The sequence below is a fragment of the Macrosteles quadrilineatus genome, unplaced genomic scaffold, assembly GCF_028750875.1.
Source record: "Macrosteles quadrilineatus isolate MER2022 unplaced genomic scaffold, UCM_ALF_1.0 Scaffold_9__3_contigs__length_116548681, whole genome shotgun sequence".
NCBI lineage: Eukaryota > Metazoa > Arthropoda > Insecta > Hemiptera > Cicadellidae > Macrosteles > Macrosteles quadrilineatus.
This window is the reverse complement of record NW_026542602.1, coordinates 111,588,951-111,613,744: the sequence shown is the minus strand read 5'-3', so window position 1 is coordinate 111,613,744 and position 24,794 is coordinate 111,588,951. Positions and strand designations below refer to the sequence as shown.

Below are 24,794 nucleotides of genomic sequence, written 5' to 3'. Positions count from 1 at the left end.
TTGCTAGATATGTGTACCGATTATAGTTTAGAGATTACGTAATCTTTTAAAAAATAAACCTTTGTTTGGAAAAAGGTGGTTTCTTCAAACTGTCATTAATATGTTAACATTAAAAGTTGCTTACAAATAAATGGGAAATAACTATAATTTTCGAAAACTTAAAAAATTTAAAACCAAGGTAGATTAATAGCTTCGGTACTGCACCACATCAAGTGAATGTTTTTTTTAGCAAACCATATATAATAATATAATAGTGAGTTTTTAAAGCTTTACGTTGTTAACGTTACATGTTTTGTGGCCTGTGTATTTATTTATTTATATATTTTCCAACGAATTACCACGAATTAATACAGTTTGATTAGAAGGACAGTTTGAATTGGTCGTAATCGTAAGTACTATAGTTCTTTTCTTGGTTTCTTGGTTCTTTGCTTTGGTTAAAGCGTAGTAAATCCCCTAATTAATTTCTGTATTTGTGTGTGTAAGCCTGTTGGTAACGCTAATGTCCTTATTTCTCAGTGTTTCGTGAAAAAGAGCACCTTCGTTAATGCAAATTTCAACCCGAATAAAGTGTGCAGTAGTGAGGTTGAGGTAGTATTTTTACTACTTTTAACCAGTGTGAAAAGTAACTTTCAATTACAGGCCTCCGTAAGGGCTATGCCTCATAGATCTATAAAGCAGTTCCTTTTATCATTAGATATAAAATATGGACTAACACGATCGGTTGACACTTAATTGCGAAGCATTCGTTTTGGCTTTGAAACTGTCAGATATTGTGTTTGCGAAGGTTTATTATGTATTCCTATACAGCAATAGTTTAACCAGCATATCTGGAAAAATGCACACTAAATATGCAAACCAACTCCTGTTCTGAATATAAGGTTTCAACCTACTACAAGATTCCCGTACGTAGAACGGGCAAACAGCTAGTATTTTGATAAAATTTGGAATATGTTTTCATTTCTTACCAACTATTAACATAAAAAAACAGTTTAACCATGTTTAACCCTCCCTGATGCAGCAATCCTAAGTACTTGTTAAACTAATTCTATTTAAATAGGAAATAAATGTTATATTTTTAAGTAGACATTTTAGTGTAAATCTAATCAGGCAAATGGAAATTCGCTTAGTTGCTGGTTTGCTGCGGCGGGGGTATTTAGTCTTCACGTACAGAGACTTAAATATTTGTATTAAATTGTTAGCAATCATTAATCGTGGACAGAATCTTCCACAAAAGATAATTACAATATAGTTTAACACCCTAGAACTCCTTAGAGTAACATCAAAAAAATATTTTTAGTTAAGGCTTCGTCATAATGTAAAAAACACTCAATACAACAAATTCATTAATTTTACATAAGTAAACGTTGATAGTTGTATGCGTATTGTATTTTTTATATATCTTCTGTATACATCTAGTCCTCAAAATTTTCTGTGTACACAAATGCTTTTGTATACAATTTATTTTGCAACTCACAATAACTGAGAAATATGTTAAACCGGTGAACTGTTTTTATAAATTTTTGCCATTATTTCTCAACCCGTGTTTGAAAAATTAGTGACTCGTGGATAAAGCCAGATACCAAATTTAATCTAAATCGGACCACAGGTTTTGTCTGTAGATCTGTATCTGGATCATACAAGTGTGTATTATATTACCTGATATTACTCAAAATATGTTTTATTCTATAACGTTTAATTAAATTAAACATTAAAGTCACGCTCCCTCCATTTTTGAAGTATTCAGTCCAAAAATGTAATAAATTTACTTGCGCATACTTATTTATTTCGTGTTAATAAATAATTGAGGTGATGCAATACACTTATGTAGGCAGTAGCAGCAGTCAAAGCCGGGCATAGCGCCTAGAGTTTCACGAACGCAAACCGCGCAACGAGTAGCTAAATGAGCCGTAGAGTAAGTGAACCATCTAATATTTTGAAGAGGGTTCACTTACTCTACAGCTCATTGTGCCAATGATCTGTAGTGTAAGTGAGCCATCTAATATTTTTCTGCAGGCTCGTATAGTATACGAGCATTCCTATAATTTATATTGATTCATGATTTTGGCTCGTATACTATACGAGCCGATTCCTGAATTATCAAATAATTCGTACGCTTGGCTCATAGTCACTATGATCTGTAGAGTAAGCGAACCTTCCTACTGTATTTTTAAATATAATACACGAGGCTCATAGGCACAATGATTTGTAGAGTAAGTGAACCCTCTTCATTTATTTTTTATTTTCGATAGGCTCGTATAGTATACGAGCCTGTAGTGCAAGTGAACCTTCAATATTATTTACAAAGCTCGTATAGTCTATGATCTGTAGAGTAAGTGAGCTGTCCCCGTGAAGTGATCAAGTGGATTGGATCATTCAAGTGAACGAACAGTGAGAGTGAACGAGAGAACGTGCAGAGGTGCAGAATCAGAATTAATTAATTAAAGAAAAAGAATAAGGGAAAGGGAACTCATCTTTGCGGCGGTTGTGTTTGTCCTTTCGGCCATTTACTTATAGTATTTATTTATTCAATTATTTATATACTTATCAAAGCATGGCTGACACGGTAAGTTGTATGAATTTTTTCTTTTTCTTTTGTTTACTGTCAATTAAATTACAAAATAATATCAATCTTCTGTAACTGCAATGCTCAATCAATACTTTTAACGTTCACAATCACATGCTCAAAATATTGTCATAATTTTTATTTATCCATTATTTTAAATCGTACGAAAATAATGAATAGAATTAAGATTGCTTTAATTGCCATAATATTTTATTTGGTCTATCTACTAGGCAATTGTTTATTACCAATTTTTGAATGGTGTCATTATTTTGAATAGCCTAACTTAAGTTACTTGTCATTATTTGTTAATAAGTTACTTAAAATTAAAACTATTTCCCAACAATTCAACATACAAGTCTAGCCTAAGTTATTCTTTTGCTATGACTTGTAGGTTAGACCTAGGTGTACATCTTGCCATCTTGCCTAAAACGTTAATAGGGCTAGGCTACCATTACCAACTCCTATGTCGTTGCCCAACACTTGTTGGATAGACTGCGTCAAATAAAATTTACAGTAATAAAACTAGGCTAATAAAAAAAAAAACATTCTTATTCAACCAATATTTACAAATAGAAAACTAGTGATGGCGGTGCATATTATATGTTCAAGAAGTACTCAAAAGAGTAGCCTACAGCGGCTCATTTGTGAGTTCGTTAAAAATCTGCATGGAGAAAGCTTTCATGTCTTCAGTGTGGGCATAGGGAAATGATGTCGATTAAGGTGACCAAGAGAACCATACTTAGTAACTTAGGCCTATTTATATATCATTACTTTAGAAACTAAATTTTTACCAAAAATTTAAACATCAACAATTATGCAAAAGTTGCATAGGCTAATTTTGAAAACAAATGGAAACAATGGTGCAAACGTTTGGCAATTATTCCTTATCTAAGTTACATTGGGAAAAGATGTGATTTTAATAACTAAACTTGCGTGAACCTGGCAATAAGTAGTGCACACGCCATAAAAAATCTATTGCTGGCCGTTTTGCGCAAAAATATGGCCACGAAATATATTACCGATGATGCCAACAGATAGAGGCCACTTTAACGGACACGACAGTACAGTTATCAACATCATGTACCTGGGGAGTAAGTAAGGGGGGGTAAACTCAGTTAAAGTAGTGTGCGCGCCATTAAAAATCTATTGCTGGCTGTTTTGCGGAAAAATACGTCCGCGAGCCATATTACCGATGATGCCAACAGATAGAGGACATTTTAACGGCCACACGACAGTACCAACATCATGTACCTGGGGAGTAAGTTAGGGGGGGTAAAATCAACAATAAGTAAGTAGCGTATTTGTGGTTCACACCAATATTTTAATAATTTCTACCTACAGTCTTTTCACGCTGAATCCAAAAATGCAATCAGTTTTTGTCGGAGAGATTCCTAAGTGGCTGTAAAACGAAGGTTAAAATTAAGTTACGACTAAGGTTCATTGAGCGGTACTGATGGTTATATGGTGTGGTCCATATGTGGGTTCCATATACGGATTCATAACTTAAGTTACCGTATGTGGGCTGAGGACTGAGTGAGGAGAGCAAACAGCTGTTTATACTCGACTTAATGCAGAATGAAATCAATTTCGTTCTGAAACTAAATAAGCTATTCAGCTTTTATTTAGGCATGTGGGGAAGGTAGGTCAGGTTTTATGCGGATTCGTGACTGTATTTAACCCTTAGAGTGCCAGGCGAGAAATAAAAGTAACGCTCAAAAAATGCCGATGATTTTCCCCGAAGGTCGCGCTAAAAATGCCGAGCGCGATCTGGCAATTTTTAGGTTAAAATTTTGTAAAAATCGAATTTTCGATATTTCGACCAACGAAAATCGATGTATTGCATCTAGTAACTTTCAACTCAATGTTAATATATGGGTTAAAATAATCCGAGTATCCATTCGGTAGTTATGACAACTGTTCGATCATTACGAAACGTCCGGTCAGCCGGACGTTGGCTTTTTTGGCTCGTTCTAAAAACGTCCGGTCGGCCGGACGTCGGCACTTTTGGCTCGTTTTAAAAACGTCCGGTTCCCCGGACGTTGGCACTCAAAGGGTTAAGTGTTAGGTTCGGTTCTAGGTTAAAAGTTAGGTTAAAAGGTCAAAAGCTAGGTTAGGTTCGGAAGGTTAATAATGAACCTACTCATTAATTTATGCTACCTGCAGACTGTTTTTGCACAATTGAAATAGTGGGTGAGACACAATAAAATTAACAATTAAGTTAACAAAAAAATGCTTGCAAGTATTTTGGATATTGTTATTTTAAAATGCTTGCAAGCATTCTTCATATTGTGTTTCATCCACTATTTTAATTGTGCAAAAACAGTCTGGAGGTAACTTAGCATAAATTAATGAGTCGGTTCATTAAGCATTGGGAAAGTTAGTCAAAAATTCTAACTAGTTAGAAGTTATTAGTTAGTCCCGTAAATGTAACTGATAGAAGTTATTAGTGGGTTACAGGTAGTTTAAAAAGTAACTGATAGAAGTTATTAGTTGAAAAACTAACTAATAGAAAAAAAATAGTTTTCAAAGTAAGTTAGCTATTTGTTGGGCAGTTGTTTTAAGGGATTTCGTAATGACACATGTTGGTTACTAATCTATACTATACATATGAGTAAATTTTGCGCACAATGATTATAAAACGGCTCCTACAATTTCCTCACATTGCAATGCTATTGAGAATTGCTTATATAATACAGTTGCATTGTATGATGTATTACTAACCAAATTACGATTGTTCAAAAACATTAGGGTAAGTGTTTTACCGCAAAACATTATACACTGATATTGAACTAAAGATCTAAAGGAAAGGCCAAGGACGTTTTGTAGTTTTCGACGATGCACCGCACGAATTGATGCGTTATTACACCATCCAGTAATTATAGTTGCGACGTTCCGCGATCCCAGTTACTTATTGCAATAACGTTCAACAGATAACAGATGTTATGTATCATGAGTTTTATTGATTGAAGCTTATTGTAGACATTTTATAGATTGCTCATCCACATGATAAAAGTTTGGTAGACTAAATTAAGCTAAGTGCTAAATTAAGCTAAGATAAGTGGATGTATAACGAAAACGAATTGACTTTACAACTTAATTAATCGTGGTAAGACTGAAAATATTTGTAGGCTTATAAGCTCTATTTTTTTCTTCTTGAACAAATCAAACACCTCGAGCAAGCTCGGTCCTATGGTACTTGTGTTTTAATCAAACATTGTCACATTTTACATTACTACAACAGAAACAAATGACTTAAAACTTGTCAAATAATGAACATCAACTGAAGAAATGTTTTGACACTTGAGATGATATATCAATCACCAAACAAACATTCCCCCTTCCCACCCCTCAGTGCTTGGGGTGTGATAATGGCCGTCACTACCCTTCCACAGGCCCACTGCATTCCAAAGCAACTGGACTTTGACTTTCTCTTTCCCACCCTCCGCGTTGTTTGTCTACAATGGCGCTGACCTCTCCCGGCCGCACGCAACCCTCACTGATCACGTGAAAAAAATAACCAGTATTTGAGATGCTTCCGCATAATTGGAAAGTTTAAAAATTCTAACTAGTTAAAAGTTTTTAGTTAGTTAGTTTAAAAACTAACGAATAAAAAGATAGATTTAATAGAAAATCAATTCAGACAAATGGAAATTCGCTTAGTCGGCAGGTTTTCTGCATCGGGGGTATTATTTATAGATATATTTTGATAAAACTTGGCAAATATATTGATTTTAAACTAAGCTATAATTATTTTACTTAAAAACACACTTTATTAGTTTCCTTGTAACAGCAAACCTAGGTACTTGTTAAACCTAATATTACTTAAATAGATCAATTGAAAATCAATTCAGCCAAATGGAAATTCGCTTAGACGGCAGGTTTGCTGCGGCAGGGGTATTATTATTGTAATGCCTCTAATCTACTTGTCTCTGTCGCCATTACTGTGTTTTAAGACGACAAACATTAAGTTTGACAAAGAGGTAGCTAGGCGTTTATAAATTCAACTGAATGTTGATTATGAACTACTTAGCATAATCAGTTATTATTTAGACATGTGAGGTAGGTAAGTTAGGTCAGGTGTTATGTGGATTCGTGACTGTAGATTAGGAAGGTACAGTTTAGTTTGTAATGAATAAAATTGTTGATTTACGTTATCTCCAGACTGTTTTTGCACTTTGTAAATAGTGCTATAAACACAACAAAATATTATTTCTAAAATGCTTGCATTTTAATGGCTTATGATCAAGTAGCCTAGCCATCTATAGGCCTTTTCTGTAGACCTATCTTTTTACATAGGCCATTGCCTATGCATTGATAAAAATAAATAAAAATAAAATACAACAGGCAATTAGGCAATTAGGTATGTCGTACTTGCACACACAGACCCGAGATTTAATTTTTGTTTTGAACTTTCTGTGTTGTAATATTATTTTGGTTAGCCTATCAGTATTGAAATCAAATTGATTTATATGGCCAAATTAACCATAAATTACACTCTTGGCGTTAACCACAAGTCAATAATACAAGATTAGGTACCGATTGAGTACTACCTATGTTATGTGGATTGATTTTTAATAGTTGATTGATAATCTTAGTCTCAACACAAATTTACTCAAGTTAAGGCACTGTTACAGTAAATATTGTATCGTTTTTTTTTCAGTGGATTAATAGGCCTACCATAAGGGTTAAATAAAAAAAATATTGTCTAAATTAAAAATGGAACCAGTACCAATTACTCAGATTATTACAGATGCAAGTACCTGTGCAAGTGATGAAACCCGAGTGCATTAAACAGGAGGAAAGAAGCATGGGGCCTGGCATGTTGGCTGCTCAGCGTATGAACAATATGCATGGACGCCCACGAGGCAGACTACCGAGAACAATACATCGCCCTACACCTGCAGAACTGCCTTTGGAAGAGGCAGCAAAACGGGTAAGTCAACCAAAGGTTTGTGAGCATTTCCAAATCTGAATTAGGCTCTGTGATTCAGATGGCCGACATTTTTGTGAGTCAACTAAAAAAAAAAAAAAAACAGAACTGCGAGTGAGTAAACGGCAATATTATTCATCACAGAAATTTTGTACTTGTTGATGTAATATCATAAAGAACTAAACTAAAGGTAGAGCACAATTTAAAACTCATGATAAATAAGTTTTTTTTCTCTTTGTAGGGTCAAGTATTAACATAAAATAATTTTGAAAACACAACCTGGAATATTTTATTTTTACGCATCGCTGGGTACAAGGTTTTACTACTAACAAAAGCTACTGTATTGATATGGGCTCCAGTTAATAGTGTCACTCTGGGAGGCAGTCTCAGAAGTTGCTCAAATTTTGTTATGTTGGTACAAACAATGGAAATCAACCATTGGCTTAAATCCTCTAATTGACTCATTAGCTCGAATGGCTCTTTTGCAATCCCACAATCCCATATTCCTCTAGTTCCAATGTACTAAGTATAAGGTACTTTATTTCTTTGTACAAATTGGCGGCCAACGTCTTGCAATTCTCTCATTCAGTGCTACCCTCTAGTTGTATTTCTTGCTCTGCAGTGTTCATACTGCAGGAGCTGCTCAGTCTTAAATGAACGACTCTAAAATATGAGTGGGTACAAAGTTATTGGTGTTACAGGAGATGCAGGCACTTCCCTCCAAAACACCAGTGTCTGTACTGCAGGAGCTGCTCAGTCGCAGAGGAACAACTCCAAAGTATGAGTTGGTTCAGGTGGAGGGAGCCATTCACGAGCCGACTTTCCGCTACAGGGTCACCGTCGCAGATGTCGTAGGTCAGTACAAAATAAAGTGATACACTGATATAACATCGAATAAAATTTAACTCTGAAAGTGTAAAAAACTGGTTGGTAGGGAGATGGTCTGTATTAGGCTGGTACTACATTGGAAGCAGAATTTCTGCTGTCTGACCACTGCGGTCTGAGTGAGCTGGGCAAGGGTACACTGGCACCTGTTTTAGTGCTGGAAAGGAGGAATGGGCCTGAGCTTGTCTGACACAAATCAAACTAATTTGTTTTTCATCCAGTCAGTCCCAGTCGCTTGAAAACTTTGGCCGAGGTTGATGCAGAGATTTCTAGAAAAATAGTTTTGTTGCTTAATAACAATAATTATTGTGTTGTTATTATTTTTTCAAGAACAACTGTAACTTTTTTACTTTGCTAATGTTTTTGGTAGATATTTAAATTGTACTAACATGCAAGTTACATTTAAATTAATTAAAATAAAGATATTCTTGACAGTAATTGTGGTCAACAAAATTAACAGATTTTTAGGATGGCTCTACACAGGCCCTGAAGTTACTTCACTTCTGAATGTTTCTATTGGTAAGAATAGAACAAGTGGGTTGCGGTGAAGGTGTTGGTCACGGTCGCAATCAACATTCATGTAAATCAAACACATTGTTGTTAACCAGGCCTAGCGTAACAAACAGTTAAGTCACGGTGGGGGTGCATCGCGCTGCCATCCAGGAGGTCTACAGCGAAGCTTTTAAAAATCAAACTCATTTGATTTAGATTGATGCTTACCGCGCGGTTTAGCTGGCTGCTTCGCTGTGATTGGTTCAATTGTTTTATTAAATCTTAGGTTCAACCTATTGTTGGTGTTGTAAATTGAATGCTCCTTGGTTCTTGTATGTATTTATGCATCTGTTTTTTCTTAAATGGTGTGATGAGAAATGCAGCGGTCCAACTGAGGAGTAAGTAATTCCAGTCATACAATAAAAAAGTTTCTGGAGTCATCCTCATGTACAAACAAAATCGATCAGGGTCGTTTTTGAGTTCACTGAAAACGTGGAGGTATTCGCCTAACCTGATTCTTCTCTATTTATTGGGTGGACTGAAAACCGCCTGTTAGGTAGACTTCCAATTATCCACTTAGTTGCCGCTGAGATTTCATCACTATCCGAACTTGAATCAAACAACATTGCACCAAGTATAGGATTATTTATTTTGTTTAACTCCAATAGTCTGAGCTCCATAGACAGTGCCGGTGACCTTCACGCTATGTGCAGTCAGCATTGACCGCGACTTAACGAGTGGGATCCTCCGCAACCTACATCTCCACCGCGACTCATTTGTAGGCTACTGTTCTTACCCTATGTGTGACAAAATGGTAGTAAACATTTTGATCGTCATTCTGTGATAATTTTTTAATTTGTCTGAATAGGTAAGCAGGTTGCGTAGTATTTGCTTTGCCTGTGGTCTTCATTAAACTCTTGAACCCACTTTCTCATGGGTGTCTTAAGGTGGTGCAGTGAGCTCTGTAGTAAACAAAATCCGCCCAGGCAGCAGCACCGTCGGCGTTCGGAGCGATGCGTACGACAGCAAAGTGGAGGGGCGCATTTGGCCGCTTCCCCTCCCCCGGTTCTCTGCCTCCCCCTTACCGCCCCAACCCTCGACTGTCCGACTGTCCTCCGAGCTTGCTCTGTTTCGGCGGCTGGTGGCTGTTAGGTTCGCCGTACATCCCAATGTCCTGGCCCCTGACCTGCGCTGTGGTCATCGGTAGAGTCTGGCCATGTCCACTTACCAGATAACCTTTATCGTGACCTTTGTACAGAACAGTAAGATCGTAATTTGTAAAGAAACAACTGGATTTTTCATATATTAATAATAATTAACTATATTTTTTTACCATTGGTAAAGTTACATTGTTAACTATCCTACGGTTAATCGAAATCAAAGGAAGAGGTCTATTTTAGAACTGAGTGATTGTAATATAAATGGCTTTAAGACATAATTCATTCGTTGCAATCTCTACTTTATCAACGACCAAAAATTTGTAACAAACCATAATAGTTCAATGGTCATTTACCGGACTGACCTACTTATCTTGCTTTTGTCAAACATCGCATTATTTCACTCAACAAATTAAAATTCCAGTAATATGCTTTATTTGATTATATGATATTACATTCAAATTTATATTGAAATAAAAATAGGATAAAATTGTGTGAGTTTCTGGAATGCAGCTTCATTCTTTTGCGTTTTATCATAAAACGCAGATACTGTAAATGTGAATCTGGATTCTAATTATTAATATTCAGACAAAGTATTGTTTCTGGTTTGTAGAGTAAACGCTGCTTAAAAAAATAATTGCACGCAATCTTTACAGGTAAGGTCAATATAAATAAAATGAAATAAGAAAGATTTCAGGAAGTAACATTTTATTTACACGCAACATTTACAAATTATGATTGAAACATATTTTCTAAAGCATGCCTACAATCGCATGATTGACATTTGATCATGTGTATGTAATTACAATATTACGATGGAGCCCGTGCACAAACAGTACACTTTAATATTTACTTACAAAAAATATAAAAATTACGTTATTAATAAATATTACGTTAAAAAGAACGTTAGGCGAAACCCTTACAGAATTAAGAAGATAGATCATTATGACTTAGTTTTAGTTGTATACAATGATGTTTCTAAATAAATAAGAGAGTTTATTCAACTCTGAAGATTATTATCACCCTCCATTGAGCTAAGCTAATAAAAAGATTTATTAGTGGCGACCTTTGCGGAAATGGACCAATTTGCGAAACTTTGTAAAAAATTACCAGAAAAAATTATAATAAAAAATACAAGACTTTAATTAAGTTTGAAAGTTTTTAATGTTGATCATTGAGTTAATTAAAAGATTTATTGGTTAGCATTTATTGATGTGTTTCTTAATAATTTGAGAACATTTTATGGGCCAATTTTGAATTAGATAGCACGGATTTTAAAAACTATGATTTTTTAGCTTTTTCTTGTTTTGCATTTTTGAGTTTTTTTTGTGCTTCTAGGATGTAAACTGGATCTCTACATTTCATTTCTCTAACAATTCTGCTATCCACAATTTCTGGGAGCAAACAGTCCTGGTAAAATCTGGTCAACTTCGGCAACATATTTTTGGTCCAAAATGTTGTGTCCTTTTGTATTCGTTCCACAAAAATCTCCCCCTTTTTTGTGTAGACAATAAAGTCGCACCAGTTGCGGCTTGTAATTGCGAGCTGGCCTTGAATCTGGTAAAAGTAATTGTGATTCTTCTTTAGTTTGATTTCCCCTTCTTTTGACAACTCTAGACACATGTTTTTCTTAGCTTTTACCGCTTCTGACAAAGTTTCTTCCTTTACGGAAGCTAAGCACTTCACTTCAACGATGCCTTCTTCACCAACTATTCCATCCGGACTGGCGCCAAGAAAAGGATTGGACACGTCGATAAACAATCCACAAGGCTCTACGCTGTTGTTTGTTGAGTTTTCATAAAGTTTGATAGCTATGTCTTCGTGATCTCTTCCGAAAGTTATGGCCTCTGAGGTTAATGATCTTGAGTAGAGGATGGATTTTACAAGATTATGGCAAGGTGTATGCGGTAGGCGTTTAATCACAAATCCGAACTTTGAAGCAGTTAGTCTGTTCATTCTTTTTTCGAACCATAACTCATTGTTACGTTGCCCAACAGTTTTCCTTTCCCATTCTTCATTTCCATTTTTAATATCATTTCTCAAGTTTTGCAGAAATGTTTTAGATTTGGCAACCATTTCGACCTCCTCTATATCTGCCTTTACTGCTAGGGGGCCGTATTCTTTGTCGTAGGAACCGTCTTTCCCATTCCTCTTTCTCTTCATACTTTTCTTTCCTGAAAATAAAATTTTTCTTTTAATTTTTCTTTTTTCCCGTGAGAGGATTTTTTTTCTAAATACCTGCCCTGGACAGTGATGAAGGGAATTCCGTTCAGATAATTCCCTTTCTCGATAGCTATTCGCCTTTCTTCCTCTGCGTTTTCTTGCATTTTTCGTAATAAACAATCTTCCCACCCCTAAAAAATTACAAAATACGAATTAGCCAACGATAAAAGATACTTATGCGTACTTATTTGAAAAAAAAATTTCTCTCCAATATGGCAGATTTACTTTGGCGGCCGGAAATGAACACCATGTCAAAATGAAGAGTTTACTTCTAAAAACGTTCGGGGTGGTCTGAAGTTGATAATTGAAACAATGTAAAAGGGCAATTCATTTCACATTCATATAAATACGTATCTTGTATGAAATTTAACAAACCAAGTTATAAAAAAGTTGCATGAAATTTAACCACACAATGGACCAAGTTAATTAACCGTAGGATTAACTTTAGGATAAGTGTTAATTTTACAAAGACTTACTTTTCCAACTGCTTGTTCATGTTTATGGTACTTTTGTTGTCCCATTATTTTTAAATCAAGGATACTAAAGAGTTCTTCAACTTGAGAATATCCTATTCCAACTGACATTGCAGCCCAGGCCAACGCATCGTTTATGTCTTCCTTATCAGTTGCTGGAGAAGTTGTTACGGAAAACTCTTTTTCGCAATTATCACAGTAGTACACCAGTGTTGAGTACAGACCATTACAGATTTCTTTCTTTAATTTGTATTTCCCCATAGTGCATTTATTAGGATGGGATGCAATAATTTCCATTTGTGAGGAAAAATGGTCAATATCCACAATTCTTCTTCCCTTTAATAAAACCTTTTCCGTGTCGACTGATCTCTCCACTGTTAGAGGGGGGAAATAATCTGGGTCGTCAACGACCATTTCATCTTCATCGCTGTCTTCAACTGTCATCTGAAGATCATCATTGAGCTTGAAAGGTGAATTCGGATCTGAATTTTTGACTTTTAGACAACTACGACTATGGTTGGGGATTGCATTCGTCTCAAGTTCCGCAAGCTCTAAAATTGAATTTGAATCATTGAGCATTGAGCTTTGTGTATTTGTTTCTTGAGCCGCAAGCGTTTCATGCCTAAAAAAAGAGAAGATATTTTCTGTAGTAATTTGTTTGTACCCAAATATTTGATGTTATTGCTATTATACAGAAATGTTAAAGCAGGGCCAAATCAAACGGGTTTTCCATAAGCCCAAAATATTTTTCCACCCGTAGTTTTGAGTAAAGTCACAAACAAATAATTCAGTGATATTATCAACAAAAATATATAAACACAAAAATAAGCGAAAAAATCAGTGAAACTATCTGTTCCCCCGCAAAACTTTGCGGGAATTACATATGTTAAAATGTAATTAAAATTCAAGATAACTTAATTTTTAACTGTAATTATATTACGGCACATTTATAACACACACGGCCCTCCTTATAACACACACGGCTAATAATTTTTAATTATCGTGGCATAATATATCCTAAATTGTTTGCAAAAATGGCCAAGTGTGAAAAGCGATCGTGCGTTACATATAAGCTTGGCCGTTTTTGCAAACAATTTATAAACTTTAAGAACAATAAATGTTTAGTATCCTGTTCTAAACGTAGTAAACTCCCATCTATGAAAATAGGATATAGTTATTGGAGCTCATAGGCATAATGCAAAAAGGTTATCCAGCAATGATCAATTGAAAACAAGTACTTCTTTATCATTATAATATGTTGAACAACAATTTATAACTGGTTATGACACCTATGGTCAAAATTATGTTAATTATCTAGTATATTATAATGCATGAGAGCAGAAGTTGTCAGACCTACCTGGTTTGTTCTAGAAGTCTATTAAAAATGTCTTCACTTGTTTCATCAGGAGCATTTGACGTTTTTTCCCTTTGTCTTGCTATGAAAAGTTTCATAGATCTAGAACGCTTGCCACGTTTTCGATAAATTCTTCCTTTGTAAGGCATTTTTATTAAATGAAACTGGTATCAGTTCTCTATAATTATAAGGATTAAACAAATAAGCCCACTCAATTTTTAAAATTTAATTAATAATTTTAAACAATTAATTATAAAGGTATTGTTTTATGTAACTGCACAACAATATACTCTATTCCACTTTTACTTTTCAGTACAGAATTTCCCTAAGCCGTGAAAAATTTGACGGCTTAGGCAGTGGCGTATCCAGGATTTAATTTCGGGGGGATATAGTTTTGAAGGATGGGATAGACCGGGGGGGTTTGGGGGGTATGGAATTTGTACATTTTGTATAAAAAATTGCTAATTTAAACAATTGTAGAGGGTAATATTTATCTTTAATTAGTAATTTAATTAGATTAGTAATTTTTGAGGTTGAGTCGAGTTGAGTTTTAAAAAAACTCACAAGTTTAAGCTTTTTTTAGTCGGGTTTTTAAAGAAAGAAAGGAATTATAAGGGATTATAAGGCCTATTTCTAATCACTTATTAACAAATTAAACTTACATTTATGTAGCTAACTCATTTTAAAATTATGTTTATAACTTTTCTTTTAAGTTAAAAAATTCCAAATAACTCAAATTGGGACAAAATGTTAACATATTCTGAAAGTAGGAGTTTATTGATCTTACCTTAAAGAGTTTTAATATCAGTTGCACATTATCGGTACCATCGATCGATGACGGCCGAATATCGGATAAACGTCATAAAAAACGGCCGCATAACTAAATCGTGCGTACCAAACCCCGGGTAAACGGCGGGAGTAACTACTCGGCTTGAACTATAATTTGTATTTTTTCTTTTTCAAAATTTCGGGGGGGGATATATTTCCTTCATCCCCCTCCTGAGTACGTCACTGGGCTTAGGAATTATAAACCATAATCCAATTTGTCAGCCATTAGTTTAATTAATATTACAATTTATGCTGTAGTTCGCACCAAGTGCTGCAGGCTAATCTGTGTAAAATTTTCTATAGGCATGTTTTCCAAAAGAAATATTAATAATTAATTGGAAATTTGCTTTAAATACTGGAAATGATTTGGGTAAACATCCGTAATGCCTCTATACTGACAAGTAAACGAGGAATTGAGTATACTTTACCATAAGCGCACTACTAAGCACCGCTACATTATCACCACACAACACTACACTATTTCAAACAATAACCTGTGTCACTACATTTGAATAAATTCTCAACACATCACCAAGAACACTCAACGTTTTGCTCACGAAATGCTATGTACACGCCAACGAGCCGAGAGCGTGCGGTCGGTGCGGCGCCGTGGCTGAGTCATCAGCGGAGGAGAAAGTGAGGAGTGGTGGGGGCACGGAGCGCTCTGGGTTGCAGGCTGAGCAGTGCGGGCGTTACAGCGGAAATATCTTTTGACTTTACAGCCTACAAATATTAATATTTAAAAATAAATTAAATTCCTATACATTCCTTAGATTTAACTTCCTGGTCTAAAATATTTTTCTTTTCAATTAGCTCATAATTTATATTTTTTATTTTACAAATAAAGCAGCACGTAAAATTGATTTTCATTTTTTTTACACATAAATACTTTTAGACCCTGTAGTACAATATCATTGATTAATACCCCAAATTTCACATTCTTAACTCAAACCGTTTTTGAGATAAAGTCAAAAGAGTGAGTGCCAAATCGCCTATTTCAAAGACCTGTTAACAAAAAAGTAGCCATAAAAAAATTCCAAAAAAAATATTTGTTTGCTTCTAAACCTTATATTGACAACTTACATTATTAAAAAGTTTGAAATTCCACCATGACCAAAAATCATTGCACCACCTTAAGTAGTAAATTGTTGTCCATTAAAAAGAAATAAAAAAATTTCCTCGTTAATTTTCCAAAGTGAAAGCAATAAATAAATAATCACCAAACACAACTAGGGTAAAGGAAACTTAGCTCGTCGAGAGCAAACACACTATATTGTGACTGTGAGACTGACTGGCCGCAGTGTAGGAGCGCCGAGCCGGCTTCTGGTCTATTATGGTCGGTGTTGATTATAATTTATAAAATCGGTCAGTTTTACTTTATTTGATGACGAGTGCTGTTGTGAATAATTGTGTCGTGTCAGTGTGTTTTCAGAATGTTTGATATATATGTTTTTTTCTCTAAATATAATTGTTTTTGCTTTAATTTCAGCAATGGGTATCGGCCGGTCTAAAAAGGAAGCCAAGCATGCAGCAGCAAAAAATGTTTTGGACAAGTTGATTGGAAACACTGACCCTAACATGATGAATTCTATGTCCAACTCCATTAATGACCAGTTATTGTAAGTTTTTAAAACCAATTTTACCTGATTGAAGCTCTTGTTGGAAGCTAATTTAGAACCATGTCAAAGCTCAAAACAATAAAAGTTGATGTGTTGGATTAATTAATTATGATTTAAGTCCGTTATTTTGTTTGGTTCTGTCATTTGCAATGACTCATTTTAAAACGTTCCTGTTTGTTAGTTGATTGTTTTAGGCTCTGCCAAAAAATATTCAATATAAAAAAAATAATTCATGCATTTTGTTTCATCCATTATTAACAAACTTGAGAAACATGAGTGTATGTTTCATTTTAATCATAACTTCATTTAGTAAAATTGCTTAGTTAAGGACTAAGCAATTTTATTGAACAACAATAGTGAAAAAGTGTGACCTTACCAAGGCAGATATAAAACTGGACTTTTGACATTCCAATTAATTTTAATTGGTTTACAGTCTACTCAGAGCCTACTTCATATGAATTAATTATTTGTAAAGATTAGCTCAAATAAATTTAACTTTATAATGTAATAATTGACTAGAATGCAGTTTTTTAATACTTTTTATTATTAGCTAAAATTACTATAATACTAAGAAGTTTAAGTTTTAATGGATATTTTGTTAAATGATGTGTGTATAAATAAGTAAACCGCCATTCTTAAATAATTTGGGAAATTGTAAAAAGAAAAAATGACCAAGTGAAAAGGTATCTTGGAAATGGTTGAAATACTGATAGTGTGTGGGGAAACCCCAGGAAATAGGTTCAAAGTTTGTTGATAGAGAACAGGTTTCTGACCTGTCTTTGCTGGTTTTGTTACTCAGTGGCTTTAGTCCTTTCCACCTACAACAGTTTACATGATAATAGTTCAATTTGACTTACAGTTTATTGTTATAGTTATAGTTTAATATTTATTTCAATTTTCACTCATATTTTGAGGGTAAGCCTGTACATTAAAATCAAATAGGCCTACTACTTTATTAACATCACACAATTCAAGCGGAGCTAGTAAAACAGGTGACATTTTTATATCACACAGTAAAATAAAATAAAATAAAATAATAATAACTAGAGGACCCATGCTGCTCTGCAGCTTTAAAATAAATATAATATCCGTGAAACAATCAAATTTATGATTTTTGATTTTTAAAAGAGTCTTTAAATTTATCGAACATCCATTATGCCAAATAGTAAATCAGTACCTTGACGAGGGTGTTTTTCCTGATAAGCTTAAGTTTGCTGAGATTAAACCGCTATTCAAAAAGGGTGATGTAAACGATCCTTCTAACTATCGTCCTATAGCAATTTTGCCATGTTTTTCAAAGATTTTTGAAAAAATTGTTAAGATTCAGCTAACAGAATTTTTGGAAAGCAATAATCTAATAAATCCGTCACAGTTTGGTTTCCGCCCAGAGCTTAGTACTGAAAAATACATAACAAAAATAATTGACTGCATTGCGGAAGCCTTGGATGGTTCGCAGAAGACTGTGGGTGTGCTGTGTGACTTATCCAAGGCTTTTGACTGTATGGATCATGATATACTTTTAGAAAAACTAAATAAGCATGGAATAAAAAACACTGAATTAAAGTGATTTGGATCCTATTTAAAAAACCGAAAACAAAGACTTATTTTGAATTGTTCAAGCCATTTTCGAGAAAATCCTTTTTTTTTTGTTATTTTATTGGTTTTTATGAAAAATCTAAATTTTGAAAAAATTACAAAAACGCCTGGAAATACCATGGATTAGTACCTACAGACCAAATTTCATCAAAATCGGACTACAGGTATGGACTGTAGCTCTGTACACATCCACACACACTCAGACATCACTTCGAAAACCACTTTTTTGGGTTCATGGGGACCCAAAACGGATACATCCACCACTCAAAACTCATACTCGAAAATTTTGACGAAAACAATACTTTCTCCATAGGCCTATACTATGAGGGGGAGAAAGTAAAATACGAATAAAGACAAAAGCAATGTCTAGGATATTGTAAATTATTTTTTGAGCTTGGTTGCTGATACATTTAATTATTATCGTTCTTGTGGTATTAAATTTTTAGATTTACCATAATTTCCTATGCGGTGAAGGCACAGTAATCTCATATTTAATAAATGTATGTTTACACGATGTTCTTTTGGTACAAATGATAAAGTTCTTCATTATTATGAATTTTAAAAAACTGGACAAAGGTTGATCAATAGCTTAAGGTTGTATTCGACAGTAACAGGTATTTAAACTTTTGATTTGTATAAACATGATCCAATTAAAAATGTTTGATACTTATTGTCTGTTTCAGGACTGGCAACATGGTTTCCCCATACGAAGACAAGATTGGCGGCAATCCCATCGGGCTGCTACAGGAACTGTGCATGTCTCGGCGTTGGCCACCTCCCACCTACCAGACGGAGCATGAGGAGGGACTGCCTCATGAGAGACAATTCACCATCGCTTGTGTCGTCTTCAAGTTTAAAGAGATTGGTTAGTCAGTATAAACATATTGAATTAAAAACCCGGACCTTTTCCATTAGTTCACTACCAATTTATAACTTGTATGCAACATAAGTTATTTATTGAAGTTTTTTAAATTTTGTCTTGGTTCTTACTGGGAAGTGTCAATTCTTCGATAAAAAAATCAAAAACCCTTTTACAACTCAGTAACATTGTGCCTACAAGTCTCGAACAGGCTAAATATATTTTATTAGAATAGTTTTAAATTATACTGTGCTAGTTTTTAATTATGTAAATGTTTATCTAAAATTTACTATCAATTTTTTTAGGAACTGGCAAATCCAAAAAGTTGGCCAAACGTCAGGCAGCCAATAAAATGTGGAACAAGTTGAAGGATATCAATGTGGAATCCAACAATATCTCATTCAATCTTGAAGATGAAGAGGAGGTAACCTAAAATGATCTTTAGACATTATGCTCGTCATGAATCTCACAGCTTAACAAATTCACAGAGATTTAAATGCCCTTGGACCTATATTCCTCTGAATCAAGAGAAAATAGTTTGACTTTGTTTTTACTATATTATTATTCACACAAACAAATTTCACCAAGGCAGATAGATATTATTGCAATCCCAATCAAGCTCAATAACTCGTAGTTGACTTTGGTCAATATAACATTATAATTAATTGCTAATATTCTTGTCTACTAATCAATTATTATTAACGGTGATTTGTAGACTACATATAGCCTAATTTGCTATATGATTTGTATTCTTCCGTTAACATTTATCTCACTTGAAAAGCTAAAACATTCCAGATTGTAATTTTTTAATTTGTCTTTAGGGGTTTTTAAAGGTTAACATTAGCCTATATAGGATGTGTGCATTGGTTTCACTACTTTTAAACGAATAATTTTTTTATGTCAAGGACTACTTTTTTCTTGGGGAATTCTATAAAAACAGTTCTTGATCAGTGAAATTGACCTAATACCTTTATTTGATTGTGCAGATTAATTTTTTCAGTGATGAATAAAGAAGCTTTGAAAAAAAAACAGAGTAGTAGGATAATGCATTCTGAAATAAAAACATGACTTAAGATGAAGAGGGCTTGACTACATTTTAGTTTGAAAATCATAATAAACTTCTATAGGCTGTAGGATGAAAATATTTTAAAATTATCATCATTAAAGCCCCAGGAAACATTGGAAGTTTGAAGGTCCATGGGACAGAACCCTGTTTATGGTTTTAATTTTTTTATTTAAGAGTAGGCTTATATTTTTTGTGGTATATTATGGTAAAAAACAAATTAAAATTTATTACTCGTAAAACTTCTGACAGCAATAATTACCCATTATGATAGCTCAATCACGAAAATCTGACTCCAAAAATATCTAAATAACAATAAATATTTCTAATCAAGTCAAAACATTTTAATTTTTGTCACAGCTTACACAACGCGTATCTCAGATTGGTCTTGAGTACGCTGATCTGAAAGAGGCCAAAATCTCAACTTTGACAACTGCTCATAGTCACAAGGTCTCCCAGTTTCACAAGAATCTCAAATCATCCTATGGTGAAAAGCTGAGTGAATTACAGGTTCGTACCACAGTTGTTCCATCATTTTGAACAACTGCTGAGAAGTTTCAACCACCTTTTTGGTCACTACTCTATAGTCACATTTTTTTATTTCGCTTTTTCAGTATAATATGAATCGAAGCAGGTTTGCTTATCTCATGCATTTGACCCAACCTCGAAGATTTGTTTCAAGTACCTTCAAAGTTCCAATGTTTAGCATTAAATTAATGCTAGAGTTAGAATTTTGCTGTCATGTTAGGTTTATAACCTTAAGAGTTGGTTTTATCAAATTTAACAGTTTAACATAACATGAATATAATTCTAAACATCTCAAAACAATTATTTATTTTGATTGGCCATCTATTATTTCCAAAGTCAATTTAAGTTAATACTGATTCTGCTAAAAACTGGAACAATAAACTGGAATGGATGGTTAAAATTTAGTTTGTAAAATTGAATAGAATTGAATGTTAGATTGATAGATTCAAACATTGTTGGGAATGTTTTATGTTTTCAATATATTTTGCTTTCAAATAAGATTGATTACAATGCCCTGTTACTCTTTTTACAGACTGTAGTGCTCAGGAACCAAGGGTTTAACTTTGTCCAGTTTCTACAGGAGATAGCTTCAGAACAGCAGTTTGAGGTCACTTATGTCGACATTGAGGAAAAGTCTGTTTCAGGTAAGATATTGTTATTTTGTAGATTAGGTAAGACTTTATCTTAATATGTAAACTAGAATGAATCTGTTGTTCCGCCTCTAACATCCAGCACTTGTCAACAAAATAGTAGTTGATTCTCTCCAAGACTTGTGCATCTTGTTTTTGATGTATCGTAGGTATACCAGGTAACCGATAGCCGAACTCAGTTAGTTAGCCATTCCATTCTGGGCAGTCTCAATGTTAACAATGTATGTCTCTGGCGTAACTTAATAAAGTTTGTTTGTGCAGTTACAAAATGTGAGTTTAATTACAATGAACCTACTTTATAGTCAACCCTCAAGTATGCATAAGTTTTAATGACCAAGTTTTCTTACACAATTATTGTATTTTGTCTTAAGATATTATTCAATTGACTTAATTAAAACTAGTTGAAAGTAAATTGTAAATAATCAGTCAACCAATGTTTGTTTAGCTTTGATTACATAATTTGTATACAATGTGCTGTAGTTAATGATGATGATGTGCCCAGGTAAATACCAGTGCTTGGTACAGCTGTCTACTCTACCAGTGGCTGTTTGTCACGGCTCAGGTACAACTTCCAAGGAGGCACAGACCGCGGCCGCCCACAACGCTCTGGAATATCTCAAGATCATGACCAAGAAATGAAGAGACAACGGACGAGCAGACACGGTGGTGACACTGAAATATCGTTTCTGCGACCTCGGAAAGTCAAACTTTGCCCACTTTCATAGATTTCTCGAGATTTCAGAAATAATATTTGTTTGTCTTGCACCAGTCTGAGCGGTCACTTGGGCTTTAAACACGTCCTTTACCAAAGGACTTAAGAATTCTTTCCCCTGAAAATAATTTTTCCATTTGCTGTTATTAAGTGTACACACTGAGCTTTGCTTGTAGGTGTTTATCCCTACCACTTTGGTAGATTTTTTATGTAACGGGGAAAAATAAGTTTTCAGGGTAGGGCCACCTTGGACAGTCATTTTAACCTTTAACTCACTACTTATTATTTAGGCAGTAAATTGTTAAATTCACTTATTGTGAGAACATACCTACGAATAAGGATATTTTATTTTGTAGCTAGTCATTTTGTGATATATTATCCGGTTATGATTGAATTTAAGCGTGCCGAATCTCGAATTCAATTTTGAGTCTTTAAATTGAGTATCCTTCACAAATTTTACTGGCAAGTAACTGTATTTTTAATCAATCCTAAAATATTGTATTTATTTTCAACCAATTACTGAAACACACCAAAATCCTCATAGTGTAGTAGTAGGTACTTATCTTTTATCCTAATCACCATGCTTAAATATAACCCATAGCACAAGGCAAATAAAACAATAAATAATAAACTGCTTTGCTTAACTTGGATTTTGTATTTAATATCCTCAATTTGGCTACGTTTAACCTATCCTACTCTGATGTTACTGATATCAGTTAACACAATCAGCTTATTCAGCACATGGTTGATTAACAAAATTTTTAAGAAGGTATTTCAAAAAACAACTAAAAATCTGTATTGCCTTTGAATTAAATTTTCATTGTCCGTATTCTGCTTGTAGGTTAGTCTCAAGGCTTGTTCAGATTCCATTTGATTTACCGTTTAAATTAAACGAGGATTTGGGATGTGTAAGCTTAAAATAAGATTTGAGATTTGACTCTCAAAATTCGATGAATTTGAGATTCGGCTCTGATCTATCACTTGTATTATCCCTTTGTGTATGGTGCCTCATTTCCCTTGAGGCCCTATTTATAATAAGTTTATTATCAGCAATTGTTTTCCTTAATGGCGGGTCTATTAACTTGGTTAATTTTTTCAAACATTTTGTATTTAATATTCAATTTTGACACTTCTTGTTTAGCTGTAGTAAAACTCATTTGGTAAATACACTGATATGTATCTAGTTTATTATGCTAACATAATAGATTTTCATTAGTCATTATACCAAGTGTTTACCCTTTTTCTTCCACCATGTTTTTATACTTAGTCATGGAAACTGGTAACATGATACTATTTCCTTTATTAGCACTTACAAAAGACATGTTTGGTTTAAAAAAGAACATTTTTAAGTTCAGTTAAAATTTTGAAATCTACTTTGTGAGTTAACGAGGATTGAATTTTCTTTTCAAGATGGTCCAAAGTTTGCAAGCAATGCCGTCGAATTTCATCTACAAGCTATACTTTGCATAGAACTAGTGGAATTTTCCCTTTCTCTCAAATAGAGGGACACTACCAGAAAATTGCAAAAAAGGGAGAGAATGCAAACTTTTATTTAACCATACTTCTTTTTTTGTGTTTTTATATTTTTTGTAGTTTTCCTCTGGTGAGCATAGGTTTTAGGACCGAATATTTGGAAAATGGGCATTATTTTAATGCAAAGTATAGAGGTTGTAATCTTAACATAATATTTTAGATCTAGGTGTCTTAGTGTTGTAGAAGATTTATTTAAAATGTGACACAAAATAATTGTAACTTAGTTTATATTAATATGATCAAACACTATCATAGTTGTAACATTATACTCAGATTTAAAACCAATATAACTGCTATTTCTTTTGTTAATGCCAGACAGAATTAGTTTGTGTTTATATTTTTAAGAAAATTGTAGGCCTACTATATGAAATATTATAGTTCTAAAATGTACCGTGTTAGTTTTCCTTTTCATTCAATAAATAGGATTTATCATCTCAACATTTTTGTGTGTAATACTCAGATTATTTTAGTCATATGGGCTGTAATGCGTTGAGAACACTAAGTGTGTTTGAATAAATAGTTCTCATCACATTATGCTTACTTATTTACCTGAAACAATCACATTCTATCTCTCTCTATTCCTTATTGTAGATTATGCACGACTGAGCTATTACTATTACAAGATGTGATATTTTTTTTGCTAGACAACTTTGTCTAACCACTGACTTAAGACAAGTTTTTGTAAAGAGGTTGGTGGCATAAGTTATCTTTAATATTTTCCCCGTTCAAATGGGTCTAGGGCATGGGCATGAAACATGTGCCTTTATAGTAAAGCAAGGGGTGAGCTAGTATGAATGAACTGCACCATCTATTGAAAGTGGTGGGACCAAAATGTGAACCTAATACATTGGCATTGGTTGTCCATCATGCTACAAACAGGGCCGATGTCTCACCAATGTAAAAAAAGTTGAATAAAGAAGAAGAATGATCTTAGTCACTTTACCCTGGCAATTGAAATAAATTGTACAGGGTGGAAAAATGTCCCGGGACAGTTAAATATTTCAAAAATTAATTAAGGTAGAGCTTCAAAACTTGGTACACAGTTGCTGGGTATTAAAATTATTTTAAGACATTATTCAGTGACAACCTACCTCCTCAGGGTGACGGCCCGCTAGAAAAAAAAAGAAAACCTTAAAGTAAGCTAGGTTGATGTACAAATTTTTTAAAGTTCTTTACTAGTACAACGCCACAAACTTGAACTGACACAGTCATTCGAGTAAAAAATGGCAGCTGTTAAAAGATATCTTGAATCTGCTGTTTTGAATCTAATTAATACCCTTAATTTGATGTGCATATCACCTATGCATACGTTTATGATTCTCCGACTTC

General features: G+C 34.0%; 1 protein-coding gene across 2 annotated transcripts; it reads left to right on the top strand.

Annotated features, from left to right (window-relative positions):
* Window positions 1-2,442: 2,442 nt before the first annotated feature.
* Window positions 2,443-23,996, top strand: LOC129002750 (interferon-inducible double-stranded RNA-dependent protein kinase activator A homolog). Of its 2 annotated transcripts, XM_054430779.1 has the most exons (9): window positions 2,443-2,563; window positions 7,314-7,496; window positions 8,195-8,348; window positions 16,395-16,524; window positions 18,804-18,985; window positions 19,285-19,403; window positions 20,403-20,552; window positions 21,103-21,214; window positions 21,723-23,996. In XM_054430779.1, the coding sequence occupies exons 1-9, from the start codon at window positions 2,552-2,554 to the stop codon at window positions 21,857-21,859; spliced, it is 1,179 nt and encodes a 392-aa protein (XP_054286754.1). In that variant the 5' UTR covers window positions 2,443-2,551; the 3' UTR covers window positions 21,860-23,996. The 2 variants fall into 2 exon arrangements, with proteins under 2 accessions (XP_054286754.1, XP_054286756.1); XM_054430781.1 differs by lacking the exon at window positions 20,403-20,552.
* Window positions 23,997-24,794: the final 798 nt, after the last annotated feature.

What these genes read in the sequence shown, in the direction of transcription:
- LOC129002750 (XM_054430779.1), top strand. An exon ending in CACCGTCGCAGATGTCGTAG is followed by an intron (nt 8,349 to 16,394) that starts GTCAGTACAAAA and finishes CTTTAATTTCAG; the next exon opens with CAATGGGTATCGGCCGGTCT. An exon ending in AAAAGCTGAGTGAATTACAG is followed by an intron (nt 20,553 to 21,102) that starts GTTCGTACCACA and finishes CTCTTTTTACAG; the next exon opens with ACTGTAGTGCTCAGGAACCA.